Here is a 19,387-nt window from a genome sequence, read left to right on the forward strand (position 1 = left end):
TAGTGATGTGTGAAGACATTAGAATTGCCAGGGCACTTTTTTCCCAAACTAGGAGATTTTGTTCTTTGCGCATTATATTAACACTCATCATTCTAAAGCTAACTAACATTGTTTTTGCACACAACGTAATACAGCTACTTTAGTTGTGTGCCCTCAAGCTTCTCCTACTCGTCGAAAGTTTTTGTGTGCATACTTGCAACCCTATTTCCAAACGATAAGATTCAGCTGAAGAAGGCTCAACATCCTTATTGACCATCTAAGTTATTTTTGCGAGAGATTTTGTCTTGCTTTCAGCACAACTCTTCTCTTGTTTTGTTGGCTAAGTAATTTTTTAAATCAAAATGTTGAGAAGGAACTTGGGAGATAGATCATAGGCACTATTACAGGTGTCATTGATCTTAGGCACTATTTATAGGTGTCATTTTTCTCTGCATTCTCATTTGAACCAACACAATTAGTGTCTCGAATCAGCCCTTTGGATCAACCCAGCTTCACCACCGCCTCCTACCTTGTAATCACTGTCACAACCGTTGCTACCTTTACTCGACATGATGACCTCACATTCACTATGAAGCCAATTCGTTGTGATGTGCAGTACCAAGTGGTATTGTGCAGTGTGCTCCATGCATACCTTAACATCCTAACTGTCCATGTGAATGCCCAAACAGAAGTACACCTTAGACATTTTGTCTCTATGGCCTATTTTTTTAGCAAGCCAAAAATGAAAAGGAACTAAGTCATGGAACGTTCTTAATTCCAAGGAGTGGGATTTATGTCTTTCGTTGTTAGCACGTGTGGATGCTTGACCACACGGGTGCCTTCTTGGTACTTACACCCTGCACACAACCATGATCTTAAGGTGCCCAAAGACCTTCTCTGTAAATGTCAGGCTAGAACTCAAACGAAAAAAAAGGTAAAGAAAGCTCCAAAGGCTGTGGCAGAAGATGAAGCAACCACCAAAGGATAAAGAAAAAGTTGGTATTTAAGTGAAAGGTTGACCCAAAAGCTATGGCCCAACTAAATTGATCATAGAAATGAAATGAAATGGTATATCAACATCTTCAAAGGGCCAAAATGACCAATGAGACCAAAGGGTTCCATCCATGTGGGACTCTAGTACAAGGTTTGGGTAACATAGAAATAAAATAAATGAGGATACCTAGAGTGGGTAGGTATGTTAGCCTACCCTATGTCATCATCATCACATAATACATCATAATAATCACATGAGGACTAATGAGGTGTACAATGGAGAAAGTATACAATGGTGATCATCCCATGAACTCTCTCATGGGTCTATGTAGTATGGCCTCTATGTCCTCCATTATGAGCTCTCTGGAGGGGGGGATGTGCTCGATTTGCCTCAATGATACTCCGTAGCCTCCTCGTCTATTTGATGTGAAGGTCCTCTTATTGTTGGGCGGCATGAGCGACCAAGTTGCATGACTCAATCAAGAAGGATGCCCCAATGAGGGTGTGATTGGGTAACCTGTGATGGCCCATCTCAAGTAGTCCCTGTATAAAAAGTAGCGATCTGCCTGTGTCTGGATCCTTTGTATAGGTCCTCTGCTCCTAAGGGTAGTCTCTCAGAGTCTACGGACCTCCAGCAAGAAGAGACCTAGGTACCTCCTATTATAGAAATTCATGATGTGGCGGGATAAGGAGCCAAAGCCCTCTCTAAATAGACAATGAAAGCGCCGCCCGCAGATCTTATAGTATGCTGTGCACTGGCAGATATAATGCTCCTCTTTCTCCGGCTCTCTCTAGCAAACCTAGCATAATCTCTCCTCTGGAGGTATACCTCTGTATCGGCCAATCTCTATCTCCATATGGTAAGGTGAGGTGTGTAGCTGATCAATAACACATCTTATGCCATGGGATAGGAGGGTGTCCATATACCTGGGGCATGAGATAAACCGGTCATCTATCGTGCGGTGAAGATGGTCTTGATAAAAAGCCATCTTCATCCCCAAGTCATGTGATGGAGAGAGCCAAGCCCTCCTAGTATCCAGTTGAATGAGATTATGTCCAATAATCCTGCTAATCTCTGAATGTGTGAAGGTGAGGGATGGTGCATTCAAGGTAACTGAAAAGGGGGCAGACTGTCCATACTAAATCCATGTAGCTCAAACTAAGATGATATCTATGCAAACCAACATGAAGATCACCCTCACTAGCTAGCTGTCCGGATGACTCAAGTGCTAGTTGTATAGCTCCCATTTGCTATGAATGAAAGACACTGATCTCCACTACAATCGGTGGTGCACTCATCTCAGCTTTGATAATCTCATGTGGCACTGAGGCTTTCACCCGGGTTAGCTTGAAGAAATAGATACTAGTGGTCTCTCCATGGATCTTCATCCATCATATGTGTGCCCTGATCTACATGATGATCGAGGCTAGGCCCCCATATCTGCACACTCCATAAAGCACGGTAGAAGTGACCAAATTGTCAAATTAGCCACAGCTAAGTGCGTGGCTCTTGAAACTGTACCTACAAACATATCCTCTCTAGTCCTCCTAATGCTGCATATCCCCTCGTCAATCTTGCCTCTGCAACACCTCTCATAGAGAAAGTAGGTCCATCCGATACAACACCAAGATATGTATAAGAGTCTACATAATCCACTATCTCCACAGAGAGAGGTTTTGACACAAAACGTAGAGTAGACCTTCATTGCCTTGTCCAAGATTCAGCCTATAAAAATTTGAAACATTTGTCGCAAGGATTGGCCATAGATGTTCTAAGATGCTTGACCTTCATTTGAAACGACCAAAAGTCTGAAGTCTAAACAATCATGCTTGATTGAACACCAAAAGCAAATATAAAACAAAAACATGACAATATTACTTTTGTGCGCACATGTGAACGTGGATATTGTTTTCATCTCAACTTTTGTGGAATATGTCTTCAACCACTGGGGAATGTTACGTTCACGTGAGGGAATTAGCTCAAATGAGAAATGAATCTCATCAAATGCCAATGAGAACCGAGTCTCTTCAAGCTCTTTTAAGCTTGACCAAGGTGTCAATCCCATGATGTGATACAAACCTTTAAGTTTGTTGATGAAAAATATTTGGAGCAAATACTCCAAGTGTGAATCCCATGAAATGTGACACAAACCATTAAGTTTGATAATGACAAAGACTTGAAAGTGAAAGCAAGCTGATACAACTTCAAGGCTTCATGGTTCTTCAAATCCTCTCCAGCGAAGATTCAAGCATATTATTTGATTTATCGATTAAAAACAAGTACAATATTAAGATCAGTGAACGTTCCAGGTCCCTAAAGTCTTCAGTGTCTAAGTTGCTATGCATATTAGGCAGCCAATATGAACCAGTATGCCTCTCTTGCTTCCTGTTGCTATAAGAGTTTATTTGATGGCTCCCTCCCTAGAGCGCTTGCCTGCCAACCTTGTGTGGCCAAAAAAACTTGTGAGAATGGTTTTGGCGAATGTATGTTTTGCTGTTTTTGGGAGATTTTAAGGAATCCTTTGTCAACTGTTTTCGAGATGAAATTTTTGGGTGGGAGGATGCTTTTAGCATGACTTTGGGGCAGATGAGCTACATTTAAGACAAGGGAGGCCTATTACTCTTTTGTCAATGTCCATAAGGAGTAAAATTGCGGTCTTAATCTAGCAAGATTGCTTTCTCACATTTTCAGTTTTCAATCCAGACATGTTGGTAGGACTAGAGAGATATTTTGTATGACTTGAAGCGCTTGTCATCGGACTTTCTCTGAAACTGTCTTGTCCGAAAGTGACCGATGTTTGGATTTCAGGGTGATTGGATCCTCAGCAGCAAAGATTCAGGACAGTCCAGTATGCTATTATTCATGTACAAGATCAAGTGCGAAAACACAGGTTTTTCGAAGGACACCCTTCTAATGCAGACTGTCAATTTTGCAGTAATGTTTGGGACAGAGCTTGACCCAGAGGTACTCGTGCATTATGGGAAGAGTAGCGCATGCAACCTTTAACCTTCCATAAGGTCGATTAATTTTAAAATGGTACTTTTCAGGTTTTATCAATGACCATGGATTTATTCGTGGCTCGGAGTATGACCACTAGAGCCTCTCTCGAGTTTTGTGGCCCCATGAGTCTCTCCATAAAACAGGTTAGATATGTAGAAGCATGTGAAAGTATTGAATGTTCTAGAGTTTTTTATTTTGCCTAATTGAGTACATGGGGTATCTGTATCGATGTATATGTAAAGAGAGTTAGGGGATCTGAGAGATTGAGAATTAAGAAATATAATTGGTATTAATTGTATATTTTATGCACTTTGAGTAGAGAAAGTTGAAACCTCTTCTAAAACCCGCTTGTCCTGCTGCCCGTACACCCTCTCTCTCTGCCTATCTACTCAACTGCTGCTCAAGGATGGATGCGTACAACCGTGCCAATGTCCAATCATGATAGTGCGGTAGCTCCCAGGCTCCATAGGGTCCCCTAACTTGAAGATAGGTACAATGGTAAACAAACTCCAAATATCAGGTAGGCCCTCACACATGGCAAAGTGGAACATCACTGCTAGAAGCTTTGCAAGCAAATCTCTGGCATGTATAAAATGCTCTGCTACCACAAAAATGAGAGCACCTGTACTGGAGATAATGTGTCGTGCTCTCTATGGTGGGTGCTCCTCAGTGCAGTGTGCGGGAGATCTCACTCCACAGAAGGAAAACACAAAAGACAATGAAGAACAAACAACAATAGCAAGACATCAGTCGTGAAACCTGAATAGTATGAACATGGACTAACTGAAAGAAACCAACACAGACTCTGGCATGGCAACACACTCTGCTCTAGCCCAGAACTCATGGATACAATGGGGGTGTCAAGGCTCAGCTGTGTAGGGAAGACATGAAGACGTTCTATGCGTGAACTCAAGATAATAGACTCCAGACTACTGACCACACGAAAAGTAGATCATTGATCCAAACCCACTATGGATATATACAAACATGACGAGCCACCAACGGCTGCAAAATATCCACTCCAGCTAAGCCTATCTTCGAACTGTGGTGGTGGTGTGCTGGCCACGGTGTCGATTGGATCACCACCTGTATCCGTGCCACATGTCACCGACCCGGCAAGAGAGTCCGTCCAATGTGAAACCCGAACAAACTGTGAGTAATTGCCCGTCCCGTGCCAGTGACACCGTAGCCCTGCTACAGGTTTTTCGCCACAAGGCCACTCACCGTCTCAGTGAGAGAAACAACTGAAACTGCTAAAAGATCGTAAATCTGCAAAAATAAACCACTATCGCAGTTCAGTGCACTGCCATGGTGAAAAGACTGACATGCAATCACCCAAGAGAAAGAGTAATCACCACAGCCGCACCTGAAGTATCAGTCTTTGGATGTGGAGCCATCAAATCAATGGTGGAACCCCGCTACTAGTCTAGAGGCTGTTGGGCTCTGCTGTCCATAATAGGGCTGCTTGTGAAAGGAGCAGCCACCTGTGGTGGCAGAGGGTAGCACCTGTCCGATAGTGTACTGAGGGCGTCGAGTAACACAGCCATGGAGGTGTGCACTAGCAACTCCGTCGCAACAAGGAACGTTCTGCATGTGGGGCAATGGCGACGACTGAAACCCCTGAGGATACTGTTGATTGTAGTACTGAACTGGAGGCTGTGTGTAGAGTCTCATAAATTGGTGAGAAGGACTTGTTGCTGCAGTGTGGATTGGTGTTCTTGTTCTCGTCCATCCATATCCCACGCCCATCGTAGCCTGGGTAGACCTATCTCTATGTAGAAGCATTTCTCGAAATCCTTGTACCTGTGCTTTAAGGTCCTCAATCATTTGGGACTTTATCTTCAAGGCTTGTTGCAGTGCAAAAATAGTAGCGTCCCGATCCGCCATGGCGCTCTCAACGACTTGCCGAGATCTCTCCATAACTGTGTATGTAGCGGAGTGACGCTGGTGTGTAGCCGCTAACTGCTCTGTTCCTAGCTCTATGGTGGCGATAGCATTCCTAGAATCTTGTAAATATCTTCTCAGAAAGCTCAAACAGAGAAGTAGAGTCGGCCACCTTTGAAGATGCAATAGGTGCATGAGGTGCTGGAGGACGTGCAGGTGGCACTGCTGGTGAGCTAGGATTAGGTATGGGTGAAGTGGTTACAACGGGCGTAGTGGGTACATCTGGGATGGTTGGTGCTTATTTGGTGGGAGATATATTTACTAGAGGAGGGGTGAATATGGGAGAAGAAGATGCTTTGAAGGAGAAGCGACAGAGTCGTCACGAGGAGTGGAAGTAGACACTGGCACAATAGAACAAGGAATGGAAGTAGATAGAGAGTCCCGAAAGATGTGTCACCCTAGTCTGTTGGCTCTCTGAATTTGGCAATGAGCGTAGAGATTCTACCGAGTCCTTAACCACCTTGGCTTTGATCTTCTTTTTCTTCTTTATTTTTTGATCAATCTCATTAGTTAGAGATTTTCTTTTCCCGATTCGCAGCATTGGTTGGGTATCCTCATCTACCTGGGCAGGGGTTCATGAACACCAAAGAGGTGCTGCAAAAGATTTGAAGCTCGTCTGCACACACTGCACCTGGGCCCGAAATCGTTTGGCCTGAGACTATAAGGATGTAAAGAGAATCCGGTGGAATCCACAGGGTAAGGTGTGGATTGAACAGTAGAGGCCGTCCAAGTGGGAGAATGTAGTGGGTAGGTCACACTTCCCCTTATTTGCTTTCGCATCTCTGGATAGAAAATAGTACCTGAAGTTGGGGGGAGCTGTTTGTTTCTTTCGTACTCGGGATGATCCGTACTGAGTAGCTCTTGACATGCCTGAATTGTTGCATCCTTGGATAGCTGAGAAAAGGTTCGTGTAGCAGGTTTCACAGATGGAAGTTGGTCATACCCATGGCATGGCCAAGCCGTGTAGGAGTGAGTTTGTATCCCCTTACTTGGGAATTTTTTAAAAAAGCTCATGGATCATCTCAACAGGAACTAAGGTTGGTAGATCGCTAGCAGCAAGTGCTGTGAGACCTAGACTTTGTAGCTGAGCACTGGAAAGGACCTCGCTCAGAGATGGTTGAGGTGGCTGTAGAAAAAATTCCAAGGAGAAAGTTGAGTGACCTTTAGATGTTGAAGGCCTCCTTATCTCGTGAGTGATGACTTGATTTTTTCCTTTGTTTTGACTCCCCTTCGATTGTTCCGCGTGATCATTGGAAGCATCCGAGTGATAGTCAGCTTCAAAATCCGACGTTGAGTTTGCTGCTGAGGCTTTGATTTTTTTCCTTTGTTTTGACTCCCCTTCGATTGTTCCGCGTGATCATTGGAAGCATCCGAGTGATAGTCAGCTTCAAAATCCGACGTTGAGTTTGCTGCTGAGGCTTTGTAGCTTTCATCACTGGGTCACTTGAAGTGATGTCTTCGAGGCCGTTGCTACTGTTTTCTGAGTCGTCATCAGTCACTAATTCTGCAGCCACAACACTAATTCTGCAGCCACAACTAGCTTTTTTCACAAAGTTGCTTTTCGCGCTTGCTTAGTGGTACCTGCCATATCAATCCAATTAAAGAGAGAGGCGCTAGGGTTAAAGGCAAGGGCTGGCAGGGACGAGGTGGTAGAAGGTAGATAGGTAGGGCTCTGATAAGAAAGGGCGTTGGGGTGTGTAGGGGCGATGGAAAAAAGGTAGGTCGTATTTGCAATGATGAGAATTGTTGCGGGGAGGACGAGGGTGATCGATGGCGAGGGGTTAGGGTGGGGGGAGGAAGATTGGGTAGGGGCTAGGGGGTTAGGGTAGGGCGATGGGAAATTGGGTAGGGGCGATTAAAGAGGGTAGGGTTCGAGTGGGATAGGGTAGGGGCGAGGGGGCTGGGTTAGGGGCGAGAGAGTTTGGAGAGGGGCCAGGATATGGTAGGGGGGAGGGATAGGGTCGATGGGTTGGGGTAGAGGTAGGGGCGAGGGGGTTAGGTTAGGGTAGGGGCGAGGGATAGGGTAGGGTAGGGGCGAGGGGGTTAGGTTAGGGTAGGGGCCAGGAATAGGGTCGACAGAGAATGTGGAGAGAGGCGAGGGAAATGGTCAGGGTTTGGGGTAGGGACGAGGGTTTAGGGTTGGGGCACAAGGAGAGGGTAGGGACGAGGGGGTTGGGTTAGGGGTGAGAGAGACTAGAGAGGTGCTAGGGAGTAAGATTAGGGCCTAGGAAGCTAGATAGGGAGGAACTGATAGTGCTTTCATGCAGGACATTCAGATGGTAGAACAGCGGAAAACGAAACAGCTGGTGAAGTTTAACAACTAAGAAGATATAAACTGGAAGATGGCTCTGTTATTTTTTTTGATTTCCCTAGGATGACATTGTACCGGTAAAGCAAAGTATGGTGAGGAAATAATTAGCCTCAGCACACTGGAAGCCCCCAATTGTTGAGTTGAGTGGAGGAGGAGAGGAGGAGGAGGACACTAGTGAATATCAGATTGAACGTGGGGACAGAATCTCTTAGAGAGATAAATGGGATGATACAACATTTGGCAAATGAATAAACACTGCTAAGTGTACTAGGGAACAAGCAGAAACTTAATTTGCTTGTGAAGTGAAGATTACAATCTGTAAAAGAACAGTACGACAGCGGCTAGGCATCTTCCTTAAAAAGGGACATCTGGAAGGGAAGTGGTAAATCAGATGAGAAAGCTCTATGAAAAAGAGAGAAGTACTCAATTAAACAGATAGAAACCTTAGATAGAGACCTCAGTGCCACTGAAAAAAGTACAAATCCATATCTCAAAGGGAGAATGTTGCATTAGAGAACACAATACATCTATTAACTAGAGCGGAATCAAGTGAAAAACTCGTGGGGCACAAGATAGATGTAGTCATAAAGAACGATGTTGAAATAGTGGGCCAAGAGAAAAGTGAGGCAAGGAATGTGATGAAGACAATGGTGAGGTGAAACGTTAGCAGGTTGGTAGGAAACACACCTCATCTAATGCTAGACTGGACGAGGAAGAAGACACGCTGCAAGTTAAGTACTAGTGGGGAGAGAGTGGCGAGGTATGATTACTGTGATGGTTTATGGTGAGAGGTGGTAGCGTTTGATCCTGGAGTCATTTACAAGCGATAAAGAAACACCTTCCAGAGTTAGTAAGTGTACTGCCCCCTGTGGTAAAATCTCTTGTACTATGAATGGTCCTTGCCAGGTTGGAACCAACTTCTTTGCTTTTTTCTGGTATCTAGCTTGAAATAGTAGCACAAGTGATCATTGCACTATTTTTCGCCTTGCGAAGGTGGCGATCATGCCATGCTTTCCGACGAAGCTACTCTGCTTGCAGTGCATGAGAAGCTAGTCAATGATTTTCTTCCAACAACAAGAAAAAGAAGAAGACGTTCAAAGCTGGAGATAAAGACGTTAAATTCGAATGCTTTAATGGCAAGAGGATCGATACGAAGGCTCTCGCTTTTATTCCACAATTCGAGGTGGCCTTTGCAGAAGGTAACTTCTCAAAACGCTCGCCATGTGAGCATGTATCTAAAAGATAGGGCTAGCAACTGGTGGCTTACCACAAATCTAAAGAAGCGCAAATCCAAAGATTGGGAGGAGTTCAAAAAGGAGTTTTATACTCACTTCCTTCCTCCTGACTTTGATGATGATGTGAAGAAAGAATGGGATTGGCTCTCCCAAAGAGAGCATGAAGTTGTGTCAGACTACGTTGACAAATGTTGGGCAGTCATCCTTAAAGCAGAAGGCTCTCATAGGCGTTTTATTCGCCATTTCGCCCATGTGGCTGCATCTCTCCATGATTTCACAAAGAAAAAGATATCTTCTGTATGGGGAGTTAAGCAGAAGGAAGCTTTTGAAAAGCTTAAGTACCTACTCACCCATGGACCCATACTCATTGTGCCTGATCTTTGGAAACCATTTGAAGTGTATGATAAGCGCGCGGCGGTGTGTGCAAGTGAAAGAGCATGTGAGAATGTGCGGGGTGTGTGCAGGGAGAGATGGCGAAGGCCAGCAGGAGGCTGAGCGCTAGCAGATCGAAAGAGGGAGAGAGAGAGAGCACGTAAGTTTCTCAAGGGGATAAGTGAGTGAGTTGTAAAAACTCACTATCCCTTTATTATTTGTATAAGGACCAATTTAATAAGTTAGTGGCCAAGTTCAATGTGAACTTGGCCAAAGGTTAGTACCTTTAAAATATACATTAAAAAGGGGGCCATTTGGGTCTTTAACCCAACAACCTCCCACTTAAAGGCATAAATGGCACCTTCAAGCTACGTGACTCCCACCATCTCTATGCATAGATGATGTTGTGCTTCGGGTAAGCACTTAGTGAGAGCATCTGCTTGATTTTGTGATGTATGGAATTTAACCGACGTAATAAGGTTATCCTCAAGCACTTCTCGTATGAACTGATACCGCACATCAATATGCTTTGTGCGTGCATGAAACATGGCGTTCTTTGCCAGACATATGGCACTCTGGCTATCACAACCAAGCATAGGTGCCTTGGCAGGCAAACCAAACTCACTGCATAGTCGTGCTAAACCAAATATCTTCTTTGGAAGCCTCAATGGCTGAAATATATTCAGCCTCTGTTGTAGACAATGCAACAATCTTTTCGAATCTAGAACACCATGAAACAGCACCTCGTGCAAGAGTAAATACATAGCCACTTGTGGATGTCCGTGTATCCACATCACCAGCCATGTCAGAGTCACAAAATCCCTTCAACTCCATTGGTCCTTTACCATAGCAGAGGCATTTGTTTTTAGTCCCTTTCAAGTACCTCATAATGGACTTCACTGCATCCCAATGCAACCTGCCTGGATTAGCCATAAACCAGCTCACAACTCCCACTGCATGGGCTATGTCAGGCCTAGTAGCAACCATAGCATACATAAGTGAACCACAAGCTGAAGCATAAGGCACACTTTGCATGTCATTGGCTTCTTCCCACTTGTCGCTGTGCTCTCTTGGCTTTGCCTCTTTATACGTAAGAGGCTCTCCCTCATCTGTCGACATAATGTAATGCAAAGAGGGGTCATATCGACTCACAGGCCGTCTTTGACGAGTAGACCGCCTCACCCAATGATCCACATTATCCGGCAATGGGCTTACATCAGGTGGCACTACAAAATCATCAACAATGGGCTGCTGTACATCATTTTCAGAACCATTTTCAACATTGTTTCTTGGCTGAAAATTCCCTTCAGGAGCCTCAATTTGTTGTCCAACATCATCTGGCTCAAACACCACTGGATCATCTACATTTTCAGCCATTTGTGGTGCATCCTGAGGGTCAAAAATAGGCCTAACAGGTGGCTGGTCATGCTAAAATTTCACCCTTTTATGGTCATGCTTTGAGGCACAATTGTTTTGAAGTAGCCTTGCGTCATTAAAACAACATCCTGGCTGCGTACAACCCTTTTGAGCTGAGGTAACCAAATCCTGTAACCCACTTCGCCTTCTTCACCATATCCCATGAAGAGGCCTTTAATGGACTTGGCATCTAGTTTACTCCTCAACTCAGATCTAACCTGCACAAAAGCCTCGCAACCAAAAATGCGTAAGTGATCATATGAAGCGGGCTTGCCAGACCAAACCTCTTCAGGGATGTCACCTTTCAAAGACATGTGAGGGGATCGATTGCATATATGCACTGTAGTTTTCAAAGCTTCTCCCCAAAATCCATGAGAGAGATTAGCTGTGGACAGCATGCATCTCACCCTCTCACAAAGTGTCCTATTGTATCTTTCAGCCACAACATTAGAAGAGGGACTGTATGGCACAATAAGCTCCCTCTTGATGCCCAAAATTTCACAAACTTGTTAAATTCAGCACTTTTGTACTCCCCCCATTGTCTGTACGCAAGCATTTTAGCTTTCTACCTGTTTGGGTGGTCACAAATGCATGAAATTTCTTAAATGTAGCAAAGGCTTCATCCTTAGACTTAAGCAAATAAACCCAAATTTTCCTAGAATGATCATCAACAAAGGAGACAAAATAACATGCATCACCCATAGACTTAGTAGGCATGCTACATACATCAGAATGTACAAGATCAAGCACTCAAGATTTACGAGAGACACCAGAGTAATAAGAACGCTTTACTTGCTTGCCATATTGACATTCATTACAAAAGTCAAGATTTGTGCCTTTAGCATCAAGCTTGTTCAAAGTACAAAGCTTAGAAAGGCCCTTTTGGCTCATATGGCCAAGCCTCTTGTGCCACAACTCCATGTGAGAGTTAATTTCAGCCAATGCAATAAACTTGCCCAACATGGCCTTTCCATGCATGCAGTAAAGTGTCCCTTTCTTTGTGCCCTTTACAATCAGCCTTGAGCCTTTAGTCATTTTCCATGACCCTCTCTCAAACAAGATGTTGTAACCATGCATATCCATCTGACCAACAGAAAACAAACTCTTCTTGATTCCCGGCACATATCGAACATCATGCAAGACAAGCTCATATGTGCCATCTATGGAGAGATGCACAGTGCCAATACCCTCAATGGAACATGCATGATTGTTTCCAAGGTATACATGGCCACGCTTGCCTGCATCAACAATAGAGAAACACTCCTTGATAAAAGTCACATGAAATGAAGCACCGGAATCAACAATCCAAGTCTGGGACAATGCGTCATTGACAGTCAACAAAGCATCAATAAAATCCCTCTTGGTGATCTGCATGTCCTGTGAATGAACATTAAGAGAGGCATCATAGTCATAAGCATCATCATCTGACAAAGTGGCACACATTGTTACCATATACATATGCTAGTGATGTGTGTGAACACACTAGGACCGCCGGGGCATTTTTTCCCTCTTTAGGAGGTTTTTTCCCCCGTGCATTATATATACGCCCATCACTCTAGGGCAGAATCTTTGTCAGTGCCGTTTTCTGTATAACAGGTGCTTTATAGTCTTCTACGGTTTGTGCTATATAGCACAGGTTGTTCCCGCTCTGTTTCTCCTATTTTCGAGCAGTTTTCACATCAGGTGCAGCATTTACCATGGATGACAACAACAACACAGATGTGTTCGAGATGTTTGCTGCTGAGGACAGGTTGGATGGGGACAACTTCCCTATGTGGGCTTATATGATGCAACATGTTCTTGTGTCAAAGGGTGTCTGGAACATTGTGCAGGGCATTGATGTACGTCCTGGTTCTGAGGATGTAGGCGATGTTGAGGATGTTGCAGGTCTTGCTGCAAGGATTGCCGCTGTTAGAGTTGTTTTGCCTACGGCAGAACAAGCTCGTTGGGATGTTAAGGATGCGCAGGCTCATGCATTGATTGTGTTGTCTGTGAAGCGCACCATTGTTCCTGACATCCGTTCAACAAAATCTGCAAAACAGGCTTGGGATATTCTAGCAGGTCTTTATGCAAGACGCAATGAGGCTAAAATTGCTTTGCTGTGTAAAGAGCTGGAGTCGAAGATTATGCACGAGGAAGATGATATGGACACTTTCCTTGCTAGTGTCAAGGATATCAATGAGCAACTTATTTCTGCAGGTGAAGTCATTTCAAACAGTTCCCTTGTGCAGACTGTTCTTGATGCCTTACTAGATTCCTACCAGACTTTTGCTAGTACTTGGAGACTGATGAACCAAGGAAATCTTGAAGTTGTCAAGTTTGATGCATTATGCACATTGCTGTTGCAAGAGTCACTTTCAAGAAAAAACAGGACTAGGCAGCGTGCAGTTGAACAGGCTTTTATTGCTTCTCAAAGAAAGGGTGGTAACAGTAATGCAGCCACTTCTTATGGTTCTGCAGCGAGTGGCAAAAATTCTGTTCCTAATGCTTTTGCTAGCAGCACTTCGTCTGGCAATTATGGTGATAAGGGCAAAAAGAAGATACGTTGCCATTATTGTAAAGCCAATGATCACTTGATCAAGTCGTGTCCTAAGTTGAAGGCCAAAGAGACTAAGAAGAAAGAGGGTGGTTTCACTGCAAATGATGGTTCCACTACAAATGCAGCCATTGTTGAGTCTTCTGTGAAAGGAGACTGTGTTGCTGATGTTGATGCAGAATGGGCTTTTAGCGCAGAGTGCACTTACAATCCTGCTGTCCATGATGCATGCTTGTCAGTTGCTGCAGATTCACATGTGTGGTATTTCGACAGTGGTGCTACAAAGCACATTACCTCACATCGTGAATTGTTTACCTCTCTCGAGTCTGTCCCTCATGGGAATTCAGTCACTTGTGCCAACAACGCCTCTTATCTAGTTCAGGGAGTTGGAAAGATTGTGCTCACTGCTGCTAATGGCAGCTCCTTCACACTTGTTGATGCACTTTACGTACCTGGGATCAAGAAGAATCTCTTGTCTCTATCCGCACTTGCTAGACTTGGACTTGTAGTCAAATTTGTGGATGACAAATGTACAATTCATGATCTCAGTTTTGGTGATGAAATTGTTGTATTTGGGCTTTTCTGCCATGGGCTGTATAAGCTCACTTTGTATGACAAGTGTGGACAAAATTTTGCAAATGCTGTTGCAGATTCAAGGGCTATTTCAGATGCAAAACTTTGGCATGCACGTTTTGGACATCTGAATTTTGCCAGTTTGCTGCGTTTGCAGAAATCTGATATGGTTGCTTCTTTGCCGCCTCTTGAAGCACCTGTCAAACATGTTTGTGAAGGCTGTATTTTGGGTAAGATGCAGCATTCTAAATTTCCAAAGGATGGTTCAGTTCGGGCCACATGCAGGTTGCAGCTTGTGCATAGTGATGTTTGTGGGCCCATGCAAACTCCGTCCTTGGGCAATTACCTGTACTTTGTGACTTCCATTGATGATTACTCGAGGCATGCATGGGTATTTCCGCTTAAAGCGAAGTCCGAAGTTTTTATGTGCTTAAACAATTTCTGGCTATGGTTGAAAATGTCTCGAAATGTACTATGGGCACCCTCCGTCAGATCGAGGGGGGGAGTATATGTCTCATGAATTTAATGCATTTCTGGCTAGTCGTGGGATAAAACACCAATGTACAGTGCCTTATACACCTCAGCAAAATGGTGTTGCTGAGAGGAAAAACAGGTTACTTACGGAAATGGCATGATGTATGGTCAAAAGTCAAGGTTTGTCACATTCTTTTTGGCTTGAGGCCATCATGTGTGCCACTTATGAACTTAACAGGTATCCTACGAAAGCTAGTAGTCTATTACTCCATATGAAGCATGGCATGATAGAAAGCCTTCTATTGAGCACATGCGTGTTTTTGGCTGTTTGGCATATGCTTTGGTGCCACAAGTGCAACGCAGAAAATTGGATGATAAGGCTGTCAAATGTATTTTTGTTGGTTATAGTGCTGAAAGCAAAGGTTACAGGTTGTATCATCCGCAAACAAAACGTATTCTTGTTTCTCGGGATGTAGTGTTTGTGGAAGATTCTGTTCAGCCCTTGCTGTCATGTACTAGAGACAGTAATGTAAGCTCATAGGACATTTATGACACTTTGTTTTCTCTTTTCAGTGGTGGAAATACGAATGTAAGTTCCAATGAGGCAAATGTACAGGCTATGGGGGGGGGTTTTTGAAAATGTTTTAGATCATCCTATTACTGATGCAGATGTACATGATGTACTTGATGAGGAAAGGGCTGAAAATGAGCAGGCTAGAGGTATGCCAAAATGGCTGGTGCACACTTTGCGTGCTAGTAAATTGGATGCACCTTTGTTTAGTCGTACTTGTTCAGGCTCTCGCCATGCATCTTATGCATCAGATTGTTATGCTTTGGCTGTGTTTAGTTTACATGATGTTGAGGAGCCTCTGTCTTTTGATGAAGAATTCAGAAAATTGGATGGCTGCCATGCAATCAGAATATGATGCACTTATAGAGAATGACACATGGACTTTATGTGGTTTGCCTCCTGGCAAAAAGGCCATTGGTACAAAGTGGGTTTACAAGTTGAAACGCAAGCCGGATGGTGAGATCGATCGCCATAAGGCTCGGCTTGTTGCAAAGGGTTATGCACAGCAAAAAGGCATAGATTATGAAGAGACTTTTGCTCCCACTTGTCGTATGACTACTGTGCGTTTTCTATGTGCATTGGCAGCTCATTTTGGTTGGGATGTACATCAATTAGACATTGTTACTGCTTTCTTGAATGGTGACATATTTGAGGAAGTTTATGTGACGCAGCCTCACGGTTTTGTCATAAAAGGACAAGAGGACAAGTGTGCAGATGTAAGAAGGCTTTGTATGGGTTGAAGCAATCTCCTCGTGCTTGGTATGAGAAAGCTGACACTCATTTGGTTAAACGAGGCTTTCGTAACAGTCCAACAGAAAGCACATTGTATGTAAAGCGTGAGGGTGATGTACTTCTCATTGTGGTTCTTTATGTGGATGATTTGCTGATCACTGGACCAAATCAGAGACATATTGCTGAATTTAAGGCTGATTTGAATGCTACTTTCAAGATGAAAGAATTGGGGTTGTTGCATCATTACTTGGGTATACAGTTTAAGCAGTGTGATGGTGGTATTGCCTTGTGCCAGAAAAGTTACATAGAGACATTGCTATGTAAGTTTGGACTTGAGGATTGCAAACCTATTGCCACTCCCATGGAAACAGGTTTGAAGTTGAGTCTACATGATGCTGGCGATCTTGCTGATGTCACTCTTTACCAAACTGCTGTTGGCTGCCTCATTTATGTATGCAACACGAGGCCGGATATTCAGTTTGCAATCTCACAGGTCAACAGATTTATGCATAGCCCAGGGTCTAAGCATTGGCAGGCTGTCAAGAGGATTTTCCGCTACCTTAGTGGCACTTTACATCTTGGCTTGTTTTATCCCAAGGGGGGATCATTGCCGTCAGACTTACATGCTTTTTCGGACTTAGATTAGGCTTGTTGTTTTGACACGCGAGTGTCCACAAGTGGTTTTTGTTTCATGCTTGGCAGTTCATGTATATCATGGTTGAGCAAGAAGCAACCTACTGTGGCCACTTTGAGTTGTGAGGATGAGTACAGGGCAGTCTTCACAGCTACGGTTGAGTGTGTATGGTTCAGACGCCTTATGGCTGATTTGGGTGTTGGACAGGACACCGCCAACACTATCTACACTGACAGTCAGAGCGCATTGGCAGTTGCGAGGAACCTAGTTTTTCATGCTCGCACAAAGCACATTGAGGTGCATTACCACTATGTCAGGGAGAGGCTCTCAGCAGGAGAGATCAGCTTGGCTTATGTGCCAACACAGGACAACCTTGCAGATCTTTTCACAAAGGCATTGTCTCGTGAGAAGCTTGAAGCTTTCCGCAAAGCTTTGGGCTTACTTCCCTTTGTGGACTGATCCTGTCCTCAGGGCGTGGCACTTCCCTTTACTCATGTGCCAGCTCTCGTTCACCGCATCACTCCAGGGGGGATTTGTTACCATATACATGTGGTAGTGATGTGTGTGAACACACTAGGACCGCCGGGGCATTTTTTCCCTCTTTAGGAGGTTTTTTCCCCCGTGCATTATATATACGCCCATCACTCTAGGGCTATCTATCTCTCCATTGCACACTAAGTAACACACTCTCTATTGTGTGCCTTGAGCTTCCTTCGTCTTCTCCAAGCTGTGTGTGTTTCTCTGCAACCCTAATTCCAACACACATGATGTCCTCTATATCTGATAGTTCCTCAACCACGACACTAGAAGCCACATTGGCCTTCTCCTTGTCCTTTGGGCTATCCTGTGCATGTGCCTTGACTTCCTTCTTCTCTTTCTTTTTGTCTCCGCCATTCTTTTTCCTTTCTAACTCAGCCTTATAGTACCTGCAATCGGGTTTCTTGTGACCTTTCCTGCCACATTGATAACAAGTCACATCACCCTTGCCTTTGCTTGCATTTCCCCTTTCTTACTCTTACTCTTACTCCGTTGTGCATAAGTATTCTTCTTTTTTGTCCTGCCTCTAACCATGCTGGCAGAGCTGCCTCCCTCTCCACTTGCTTTCCTCTTGATTTCTTCATTCAAAACAGAACCACTAACACCATCAAAGGTCAAATTGGGGTTATTGGACAACGAAACGACCAAAGTTTCCCATGACTCAGGTAAGGTCATAAGCAAGAAGATAGCTTTCAGCTTATCATCAAAAGGGGGCAAGCAAGAATCTTGTAACTGCGACAAAGTACTTGTGAATAATGACAAGTGCTCTGCCGCGCTCTTGGACTCATCTAGTTCAGGGTTGTTTTATGTACGTACGTCCGGCTAGATTCCGTACCGTACGGTACGTCCGTACGGAATCCGTACGTACGGTACCATTCCGTACGTGCAAAGCTTTAAGAAAAAAATTTGCCCGTCGGTTCCTTATCCGCCTGGTCGGATTGGTTGGGCGAGGCTTTTTATAAGGCCACCTATGCTATACCTCTTATTACCACAACAGAGAACCAGAACACAGTGACCAGTCTCTGCACAGTGTCTGCACAGAGACCAAGGAAGGACTTCCGACTTGCCGCCACCGATAAGGTTCTTTCTCCCTCCCTCCCTCCCTTTGTGTTTGGAATCTGCAAGCCTCAAGGAGGCACTCTAGAGTCCTGACCTCGCGAAAGATTGTAAGTTTTGTATTCAACTTTGCAGTGTGCGTTAATTGTGTTGCAGAGTTATCATGCCTCGTCGACCTAATCCTCTTTGGGCCGAGTACACCAATGTCCTGAGAGTTGTCAACACAGGAGGCCAAGTAGGTTCAGAGACTCGCACTTGAGTGTGCAAGTACTGCGGAGAGCAGATGACGAGTACAATTACCAGGGTTTTGAAGCACCTCACTGGTATTGGCACCACTGGACATTGTGGGGGTTGCGAGGCTATCCCGCCAGCATTGAGGGATGCCTTGATTTTGGAGCATTTTCCTCCAGGATCTACTACATCGTCACAGTCAGGGGGAGCACGTGCAGCAGCAGCAGCAGCAGAGGATGCCTTGCAGGATGCATTACTTGGAGATATTGGCGGCTCTGTGTCTGCAGCGCCATCATTTGCAGACACTAGTAGAAAGAGAGCTCGTGTTTCACAGACTGAGGATGAGGGTGCTAGTGCTTCAGCAGCAAGTGCAGGTGGGGTTGAGGGTGTACGTGGCCCAAGGCAAACCACAATGCCATCACGTGTACACAGTGATTCATGGGTAAAAGAGCGACAGAAAGTTGCAGAGATGGAGATTGCGCAGACTCTCATAGAGTGCAACATTGCATTCAATGTGTTGAAGACTGATCAATGGAAGAGGATGGTGAGAGCTATTTCACAGGTTGGTGCTACAGATTCCTAGAATGGTCTTGACTACCAAAAGATGCGCACTACCATGCTTGACGACCAAAAAGAGATCATAGACCGAGCACTGACTCCAGTGAAGGTTGGGTGGCAACAATTTGGATGCACTATTCTTTCTGATGGGTGGAGTGACACGTGGAGGCGCCACATTATCAATATCCTTGTTTCCTGCTGCTTGGGCACATACTTCTTACGAGCTGTGGATGC

The 19,387-nt window shown here is 44.5% G+C and overlaps 1 protein-coding gene across 2 annotated transcripts in view; it reads left to right on the forward strand.

The window, feature by feature from the left end:
- DCL1 (dicer-like 1) overlaps positions 1–19,387 on the forward strand; it is a 193,755-nt gene that overhangs the window by 117,074 nt on the left and 57,294 nt on the right. For both annotated transcript variants that reach the window (XM_086493338.1, XM_086493339.1), the window contains exons 13-14: positions 3,782–3,937; positions 4,021–4,116. In XM_086493338.1, the coding sequence (XP_086349464.1) occupies positions 3,782–3,937; positions 4,021–4,116 (252 nt within the window). The remainder of the gene's footprint in view (positions 1–3,781; positions 3,938–4,020; positions 4,117–19,387) is intronic.

This window comes from Adiantum capillus-veneris, chromosome 21, assembly GCF_014529385.1.
Source record: "Adiantum capillus-veneris isolate H3 chromosome 21, ASM1452938v2, whole genome shotgun sequence".
Classification (NCBI taxonomy): Eukaryota; Viridiplantae; Streptophyta; class Polypodiopsida; order Polypodiales; family Pteridaceae; genus Adiantum; species Adiantum capillus-veneris.